At 45.4% G+C, this 9,797-nt stretch overlaps 1 protein-coding gene and 1 long non-coding RNA gene across 4 annotated transcripts; one reads left to right on the forward strand and one right to left on the reverse strand.

The window, feature by feature from the left end:
* The first annotated feature begins 6,271 nt into the window (after window positions 1-6,271).
* LOC106809008 lies at window positions 6,272-7,581 on the forward strand. The gene is made up of 2 exons (XM_014811947.1): window positions 6,272-6,326; window positions 6,680-7,581. Exon 2 carries the CDS (start codon window positions 6,739-6,741, stop codon window positions 7,579-7,581), a length of 843 nt encoding a protein of 280 aa, XP_014667433.1. The 5' UTR covers window positions 6,272-6,326; window positions 6,680-6,738.
* Window positions 7,582-7,635: 54 nt separating this feature from the next.
* LOC106809012 lies at window positions 7,636-8,959 on the reverse strand. 3 transcript variants are annotated; one of them, XR_001393833.1, is made up of 3 exons: window positions 8,276-8,959; window positions 8,037-8,105; window positions 7,636-7,874 (listed from the first exon to the last, which is right to left on the reverse strand). It is a non-coding gene; the product is annotated as an uncharacterized LOC106809012 (long non-coding RNA). The 3 variants fall into 3 exon arrangements; XR_001393832.1 differs by having other exon boundaries at window positions 7,636-7,920; XR_001393831.1 differs by lacking the exon at window positions 7,636-7,874 and adding an exon at window positions 7,963-7,990.
* Window positions 8,960-9,797: the final 838 nt, after the last annotated feature.

Here is a 9,797-nt window from a genome sequence, read left to right on the forward strand (position 1 = left end):
GTGTAAGCTTACATAGGGGCATATTGTTTTGTACATTAAAAGCAAGACGATGTTGATGTACTAATTTGTGATGAGTTTTCCTTTATTTTACAAAAGTGCCTTTGTGCCCTTCTCAAATTTTGAGAGTTGCCTTGGTGCCTTATAAAATTGCCTCTGTGCCCTTCCATTTTAGAGAAAATTCAAGGCGATTTCTCACATGCCCTAAAAAAATTGCCTTGCCCTTCGCGTCGCTTAATTCGAGCCCTGGTACCCAGGGTATGTTCCGGCGGTGCAAATCCACTTTAGGCACCTTAGGTATCAGGAAGTGATGCACAGATTTCTGTGTATCATCAACTGATGCACAGAATTTTCGTATATCAAAGAATGATGCAAAAACTCTAACCCTAACCCTAACACACTTCGTGATACCTAAGGAGTAAGGTTATACTTTATGACTTAGGATTAGGGTTAGGGTTTTTGCATCATTCCTTGATATACGGAAAGTCTGTGCATCAGTTGATGATACACAGAAATCTGTGCATCACTTCGTGATACCTAAGGTGCCTAAAGTGGATTTGCGCCCGTTCCGGCAGTACCCCGGGGGACATAGACCCTCTCAGCACAAGTACGCCGCACGCCCGCGCTGTGCGCAAACAAGGAGTCTATCAATATCCTGATAATATCATAATAAGACTAAGAGTAAGAGAGCAGGTAGGAAAGCCTGATCGCGAAATTAGCTCGACGCTCGCTTCATTTCACACCTTCACAGCACGAATCCACATCCAACAGCTAAATGTTCGATCACTTGTTCGAATTATAACTCTGCTGCGAATTTTTTTTTCACAACAGTTCGACCACAGACCAGGGTATTTCCTTATTTAGCATATGTCGTGTGATATTTTCAATAATGCTGAATAGCTGAGCTCGTAGAGTGCGAGCGTTACGTCTGGAAGGTCGCTGGTTCGATTTCCATCTCTTTTATTTTTTATTTTTTTATTTTTTTATTTTTTTGTTTAGGGTTAGGTTAAGATTAGGGTTACGGTTAGGGTTGGGATGAGGGTTAAGGTTAGGAAAAAAACTGTGTTGTGAAAAAAAAATTCGCTTCTGTGGGCTTTGTTCTTACCTACTCCCGCCAGAGATATCTCGTGAAATCCTGCAGGAAATGTTCTCTCCGTGAAAATGTAAAGAGGACGTATCATCCGAAAATTCCTAACGGCGCTACTTTCGATCGATTGCTGTAGTCGTGTGTGGCGTGACGGCATGCATGCCGCGCGCGCATTATGCTTGGCTTGGCGGGCTCTCGAAACGGAAGCTCGAGGCAGGCAGAAGCTCATCCCGGCATGCAATGCGCCCCATTACTCGTGTATAATACAGACATCTCGTCTCTTAACATTTTCATGGAGAGAACATTTCCTGCAGGAATTTCACGAGATATCTCTGGCGGGAGAGCAGTAAGGACAAAGGGCAGAGTTATAATTCGAACAAGTGAACATTTATGTAACAATAAGATACCAAGATGGAAGCTGTTGGATGTGTATTCGTGCTGTGAAGGTGTGAAATGAAGCGCAGCGTCGAGAAATTTAGCGATCAGGCTTTCTACCTGCTCTCTTATTCATGTGTTTGTGCACAGCGCGGGCGTGCGGTGTACTTGTGTGTTGAAGATGAGCATTTTGACCGGGCATTTACAAGGTGATTATAGGTGAAATAGAGTAGAGAAACATTAAGACTTTGGTAGTAAATACATTTCGTGTTATTTACCTTTTTTTTTTTTATTGAGAACGTTTCCAAGTGGCCTGTGTAAATCCATCGCTTGAACCCACACCAGGCAGCAGGCACTTGAACGTCTCAATAATAAAAAAAGGTAAATAAACACGAAACTGTATTCACTACCAAAGTCTTAATGTTTCTCTACTCTATGTCGCGCTGTTATTGCCGATAATTACCCGTAAATGCGCGGTCAAATGTTCATCTGCAACACACAAGTACATTGCTTGGCCGCCCTGTGCACAAACAACACAGAATAAGAGAGCAGGTAGGAAAGCGTGAATCGGCAAATGCTTGACGCTCGCTTCATTTCACACCTTCACAGGCACGAATACACATCCAACAGCTTCCATCTTGGTATCTATGTGTAGCTAAATGTTCACTTGTTCGAATTATAACTCTGTCTTTGTCATTACCTACTCCGCAGAGATATCTCGTTGAAAATCCTGCAGGAAATGTTTCTCTTCGTGAAAATGTAAAGATGATGTAAGAGGACGTATCATCCGAAAATCCTAACGGCGCGCTACTTTCGATCGATCACTGTAGTCGTGTGTGCGTGACGTCATGCCCGCGCGCATTATGCTTGGCTTGGCGGCCTCGAAACGAAGGCTCGGAGGCAGGCAGAAGCTCATCTCGGCATGCAATGCTGCGCGGCATTACGCGTGTATAAACAGACATCCGTCGTCCTCTTACATCCTCTTTACATTTTCACGGAGAGAACATTTCCTGCTGGATTTCACGAGATATTCTCTGCGGGAGTAGGTAAGGACAAAGGACAGAGTTATAATTCGAACAAGTGAACATTTAGCTACACATAGATACCAAGATGGAAGCTGTTGGATGTGTATTTCGTGCTGTGAAGGTGTGAAATGAAGCGAGCGTCGATCGAATTTTGCGATCACGCTTTCCTACCTGCTCTCTATTCATGTTGTTTGTGCACAGGGGGGCATGCGGTGTACTTGTGTGTTGCAGATGAGCATTTGACTGGCATTTACGGGTAATTATCGGCAATAATAGGCGACATAGAAGTAGAGAACATTGAGACTTTGTAGTAAATACATTTCGCGTTTATTTACTTTTTTTTTTATTGAGACGTTCCAAGTGCCTGTGCTGAACCAAGGTGGCTTGTGGCCTGTGGCTAAGATTTAGGATACGATTCTATAACTATTAATTTAAACAATGTTTCTAGATACATACAATAATGTAGCACAACACAAGATCGAGTAGGATGTACCCTACTCTTGTGTTGGGTTACATTATTTGTATCTGATACTGGTGATTGTACCAATATAATATATTCTTGTCTTGTCTTGTCTTAGCTCTAGTAACGCCCTCTTAGTCCGCGTACAGTTGCCGCAGGCGGCAGGCCAAACTCCACGACAGATGGCGCTCTCGTTCTAGCTCAATTCACCACTGCCACAAGTAGATTTCGTGAGAGAATTTCTAACGCTTTTTTACCACAAGTTTTACAGGCGGCCAGGTTACTCGTATCATATGTAATAAGATTTGTACTAATAAAATTGCAAGATATTAAAATCTGACCATTATTTCATGAAAAATTTGATGAAATAGTGATAAGAAATAGTGCGCGGGTTGTGCGCCCATTTACCTCTTTCAAATTATGCATACGCTGTTTACGAATTGCTATTCGCTGGATTTTACCGGAGCTCCGCCACTTTAAAAATAAGTGCTAGCCTTGCGGCAGTGATATCCCGAGTTGTACGAAGGGGGCACTGCATGCAGTTTGGCGGCAGGCCTGCGACAACTGTACGCGGGCTATAGTTACTAGAGCTAGTCTGTCTTGTCTTGTCTTGTCTTGTCTGATACTGTACTAATCGCCTGGTGTGACTATAAACGTACAGGTCGTCATGTTTCATCCAGGGGTCGAAATTAGAGGTTTTATTTTGGTATCCATTCGGGATACTAGGTATTGAAATCTGTATCCCCCAAAGATCTGGTATCCCATTTATGGGATAGTAATTTAAAAAATGTTGGTATCCAAAATCTTGAAATAGTAGGCTTTATATAGCAGCTAGTATCTCAATTAATAGATTTGAAAATATTAATATGTAATGTAATTATTATATAAAAACATGAAAACAGATTCACAGATATGCACAGACAGGCTTATGAGCGCAGTCAATAGAACAGCAGATGACCATGTTAAGGATGGTGCAGTACAACAGACACAGCGTCTCCTGCAGTTTTGCAATCGCTGTTGCTATAGCTCTATCACCAAAATAGTGTTTGTCCTCAAGTCACATGAAAATAATACATAGGCAGCAGCATTGACTCACTGACTATAATAACCAACTATCATAACTATTAATCACACCAGGACAAATGTATCAGCATTATATATAACTAGACAGAGGGCACTCACGGAGAGTGCATACCTCCGCCAGCGACATACGCCATTCGCCATACGACTGAGGAACACACGAATAACCCACGATATACGCCAACGTACATGTATGCTCGCTCGCGCCGCTCAGTCAGGGCAGCCGGCTGTGGCTGGCTCGCTCGCTGACGCGCTAATATCGATCGCGCGAACACTCACACCAACACACGAACGCACAGACCCGAATACATAACTTAAATACTTGAACTATAAACCATATAACCATAATATGAAAACTTGTTTAAAGATATGCACAGACCGGTTTATCGATGCAGAGTCAAATAGAACAGTAGACTCTACAGTAGCTCTAGAACTATAGCCCCCCACTCCTGCGGCGGAGCGGAGGGCTATCGCTCTAGAGCTAACTCTACAGCTAATATAGCCATCAAAACCACAATATGCACTACTGGCATTGGACTCAGATTCTGAGTCATCAGAATCTACATATTCAGCATTCTGGTCTTCTTCTAATGCACGTTTTATCCAGACATTTTGACGTGGTCGCCGAGTACGAACTGCTGAACTATTCCACAGATGTATTGCTGGGTCAAAGTTGTAGTATTTAATTTCTGAACTGTCTAATCTTATACGAATTATGATAATTACTGAATGAAAAACAACAGGCCTGTGAGTGTGGTTAAAAAAACAGGAACAAATCTGAAGCAGCAGAGTGAGCGAAGCGCAGCCCTTTCCACAATGCACGCAATACCAGTACGTGCTCAGCATATACTCCCGCGCCTAATCGTTAGTGGGCTGAGTGCATTCTCGAGCGGCAAAACACTCGGGTATCCTACCAGTACCATAGCCGGGAGGCGATGTACCGATCGCCTGATATTGTAGTTCACTCCTGTGAGCGGTATTCTAATAACTACATCAATAAAGGTATATATTGCGAATAAAATCACGCAGCCATGTCATAAAATTTCAAATGTTTTGCGCAATGTTGCTCCGCGTTCATTTTACATACGCCTGCCACAGCGACACTGCAGACGGATTGGTTGCCCGCATTGTCTGTGTTCGCTTTGATACAATGTATACACATGACATTTTGTGTTTATCAACATCGGCCACGCTTATTACGTCTTGCGCTTGCAAATATGCTATGCCTGCTGTAAAATTGCAAAATTATTGTGGTCGAGTGGATAACGCTAGTGATAACGCTGTGTGGATAAACCGCTATGTGGGCATAGTAAGGGTGCGCACTCGCGCTCTCCGCACTCTGCGCGGCACGTCGCTCAGATGCGCTGCCGGTATAAAGTTGATAACTCAACAACCACTAACCCCGATTTTGGCCTGATTTTTTTTTTACTACCGGCGGGATACCAAGCATTGACATCTGGTATCCAACACAAGAATCTGGTATCCCGGCGGATATCGGATACCGCTAATTTCGACCCCTGTCATCGTCTGGACATGTATGTATACAGGTAACACAGTGTGTAGTAGAGGTAGCCTACCATCTCTACTCATCGATGGCATATCGTGAGATTGTTCTCTTGTTTTTGATATTTTGATACTTGGCATGATATGTTCGCATCTTGTGTTATTACCGTATATAATAATGTCTTATAGCAAAGAGTGTAACCAATGATCATACTGTTTTTTATACTTGATCTAAGCTCTTCTGAGCCGTAGTGTTCTCTTTGTATGGTAGGCACTTAATAAATTGTATAGTTGTCTCTAGTAATGCTAGCTGCAACACTATACGATTTTTGCACTGTGCACAGCACTGTGCCCTCCGCACAATTATACGACCCGCTCCCCGATGCGATCGGAGCCCCTCGCACACTGTCCGACTCAAAGTTGGCGGCCAAACGCTATGGCAGCTCTCGTGGCGTTCCAAGCAGAGTTAGCGTGTACTAATGGGTCGGGAGTGTTTTCCCGCGCATTTTTACCGAATAGCGGTTCCCATGGCGCTGCTCTTGTGATTGGTCACCACTATTATGGCACACTATCCGAGTCGCGTCGTAAGCCCTCGCACACTATACGACACTTTTATACATACACATGTACACTTTTACTTAATTCTTTTCTACTAGATTCTCTTGTCGTTTATCATCCTTTTTCCCCTATCTCTCGAGTGACATTATATAGTTACTTAACAATTAGATGCTAGTGTCGTTGCAGGCACCTGATTCTAGTGACTTCTCACTTCTGACTACTGACTTCCTACTTTGGCAATGTACGTAGTTGACAGAACTTTGATTTTCTATATGTAACTAAAGCTATTGTCAGTAATATCGCGGTTCGAATCGTGACCGACGTGTTAGATGTGTGTGAAAAGTGGTCATTTTCTTGTGCCGGATGTATGTTTAGCTTGCCCTGTTGCAGCAGGCAGTGCTGCTAGACTCTATTCTCTTTGTCTTCCTCACTTTTGTCTCGTGTAGAAGTAATACGGTCTGCTTCTAGGGGATCGCCTCACTGCTCTGATATCAATATCAATATATATATATAATATCAAGAGCTAATAATACCTTATTATGTATGATTATTTTAATGTGTTATTAGCTCTTGATGATATCAATAATGTTTCAGTGTAAACAGACACGCGCGCTCGAATCGTGGGCCACCGCCGCCTCCACAGCGACCTCACCATGTTCTATCGAGCCCTCGCTCACACGCTCGTCGCCGCGGCGACCGCGATCGCCGTCGCCGCCAGCGGTCTGCTAGACGGCGCCACCGTCGAGGTCGGTCTCGAGCACTACGCGGAGCGTCCGCTCTGGTACTCGCCGCCCGGCTGGCTCGCGATGCCCGCCAACACACTCGTCAACGCGGGCTACATCGTCGTCGGCGTCGCATGGGCGGCGCGCGCGCGCGCGGCGGAACGCGCCGGCATCCTGCGCGCCGCAGACGCCTACATGTTCTACGTGTTCGCGATCGCGGCGGCGCTCTACGGCCCCGTGCAGACGACGCGGCTGCTCGCGCGGTCGCGCCCCACCGCCGCCCTCGACCAGTGGGTCACGCTGCCCATCTTCGCGTGGGTCGTGCCGTGGGCCGCGCACGTGGACGGCGGCGGTGGCGGCGGCGGCGCGGGGGAGAGGATGTGGACTCGCGGTTGCTCGTATGCGTCGGCCTGCGAGCTACGTCCTCGCGCTCGGCCGTCGGGTCGGACTTCGAGGCTGGCGCTCTGCTGTGGCCACGTCGTCGCCGCGTCGCCGCGGCGCGCTCGTGCAGCCATCGTCGCGGCAAACTGGCGCGGCTCGCTCGCGCGATGCGCCGCCGGCGGTCCGGTCTTGCTGCGCCGGGTTCGTATGCTCATATGGGCTTTTGCGTACTACGAGCTTGCGGCCCAGCCACGCGCGGTCTTCCGCGCACGGTCAGGCGGGCACTTCCTGCTCGAAGGTGTTGGCGACCTTTCATGCAGATACATACTGTCTTGTGAGTTCTTCTGGCCGCGCTGGAGGAGCGGCCGGCTGAGGACGGAGAAGGTCGAGTGAAGTGTGGCGACTTCATTGCAGATACATACGTCTGTGCATTCTTTCTGCGCGCCTGGAGGAGCGGCGGCGGGAGGACGGGAGAAGGTCGAGTGAAGTGCCGTGCGTAAGGTGTGGCGACTTCTATGCAGATACACTACGTCTGCGGAGTTCTGCTGGCGCCTGGAGACGCGAGAAGTCGAGTGAAGGTCACATGCGCCACCTGGTTGTGATTTTAAGACGAAGACCGAAGAACCGACACGAAATGAGTTCTGAGAAGAGGAAAACGACAAACTGCCTGACTGTTGAGTGACAACCTGCCTGACTGTTGAGTGACAACCTGCCTGACTGTTGAGTGACAACCTGTCTGACTGTTGAGTGACAACCCTGCTGACTGTTGTTGTGACAACCTGCCTGACTGTTGAGTGACAACCTTGCCCTGACTGTTGAGTGACAACCGCTGACTGTTGAGTGACAACCTGTCTGACTGTTGAGTGACAACCTGCCTGACTGTTGAGTGACAACCTGCCTGACTGTTGAGTGACAACCTGCCCTGACTGTTGAGTGACAACCTGCCTGACTGTTGAGTCGACAACCTTGCTCTGACTGTTGGTATAGTGACAAGCCTCTGACTGTTGAGTGACAACCTGCCTGATCCTGTTGTACGTACAACCGTCTGACGTGAGTGACAACCTGCTTGACTGTTGTGAGTGACAACCTGCCTGACTGTTGAGTGACAACCTGTCTGACTGTTGAGTGACAACCTGTCTGACTGTTGAGTGACAACCTGTCTGACTGTTGAGTGACAACCTGTCTGACTGTTGAGTGACAACCTGTCGAGTGAAGGTCGCCGCGAGATCACTCGCTCGTGCGGAGGTCACGTAATGCCGCTGTGTGGCGCCACCTGGTTGTGATTTTACGACGGAGAACGAAGAACACAAAGCTAAATGAACGAATAAACGTTTCGAGAAGAGGAAAACAACGAACTGCATGACTTCCTGGCTGATTAATAAATTTTCGCTTTACGTTTTTAGATCGAGATAGAATCTGTTATTTGTTTGTGTTGTTTCAGCTTACAAGTATTTAATAATCTGAAAAGTTAAACTGACGGATTTTTGTTGCGAGTGTATATAGTATAGCGCTACAGGGTATATAGGCGATATGGGTGATGACAAAGCAACTTTCTAAGTTGTGAGTGCCAATAGGGACACTCCTTATTTCATCTGTAGTAGGGTTATTAATAAAAAGATAGCTGATTGAGGTGTGTCTAAATTAAACAAATAATATCTTTATTCTATGAGATGAAAAAAAATCACTTGAGTACACAACACGCGATAACAAACGTTTGATAGTATTGTATGTGTACGATTGAGAGAGAAAAATACCACACGGTAACAAACATCTAGCTATAAATTAATGAGAGAAAAAAGTATTTGTAATTCTTGAGATGAAATGGCACATACTAATAGTAGAACCTTTACATTTCTTACCTTCTTAGCATGCAGCGAAGAGTAACCGTGGTAACAGCAGAATTACAGGTTAATGTGCAAATGTTCATTTGTCATGCAAAGCTTATGTGACAGCAGTGTTCGAAATATGGAAAAAAAATTGCTTGTCCGACGGCCAAGCTACAATATATTTTTGCTTGTCCCGAATGGAAATATAAAAATATAGTGTAATACATTTAATCAAATTAATTTTTAGACCCATTATCTTACTTTGTAATTTTAATACAGTTCACTAAGTTCAAATTGGGCACCAAACTTGAAAGAACATAAAGAAGCACAATTATTTATTTTAAGTTATTACTTGTTGAAGCGATGGTAGAAAATGATGAAAAATTGCTCTAAAAAGCTGCTTGTCTAGCGGACAAGCTACTGGACAGGTCTACTTGTGTTCCGTGGAAATGGACAAGTGAGGACAAACGGATAGTCCTTATTTCGAACACTGGACAGCAGAAATCCGCATAAAGATGATTCTAATTCGGTTTAGTATAAGTGACAGCACTGGATGTTACGTACTGGCCTCATGATCATACATGACGTACAGTTTTAAATTCTGCTAATCTGCTTCACTGGTTGGCACGTGACATGACATTTATAACTCCGTAGTTTTATCGACATTTTATATCGAATTGGGAAAAGCGATGCCAGGGGCGTAGCTATGGTGAAATGGATGTGTACGCACACCGGCGGGGGGTCTGGGGGTTTTCCCCCGGAAAATTCTGGGAATGTAGATTG

This window comes from Priapulus caudatus, unplaced genomic scaffold, assembly GCF_000485595.1.
Source record: "Priapulus caudatus unplaced genomic scaffold, Priapulus_caudatus-5.0.1 Scaffold322, whole genome shotgun sequence".
NCBI classification, from domain to species: Eukaryota; Metazoa; Priapulida; class Priapulimorpha; order Priapulimorphida; family Priapulidae; genus Priapulus; species Priapulus caudatus.

What these genes read in the sequence shown, in the direction of transcription:
- LOC106809008 (XM_014811947.1), top strand. Translation starts at nt 6,739, where the DNA reads ATGTTCTATCGAGCCCTCGCTCACACGCTCGTCGCCGCGGCGACCGCG.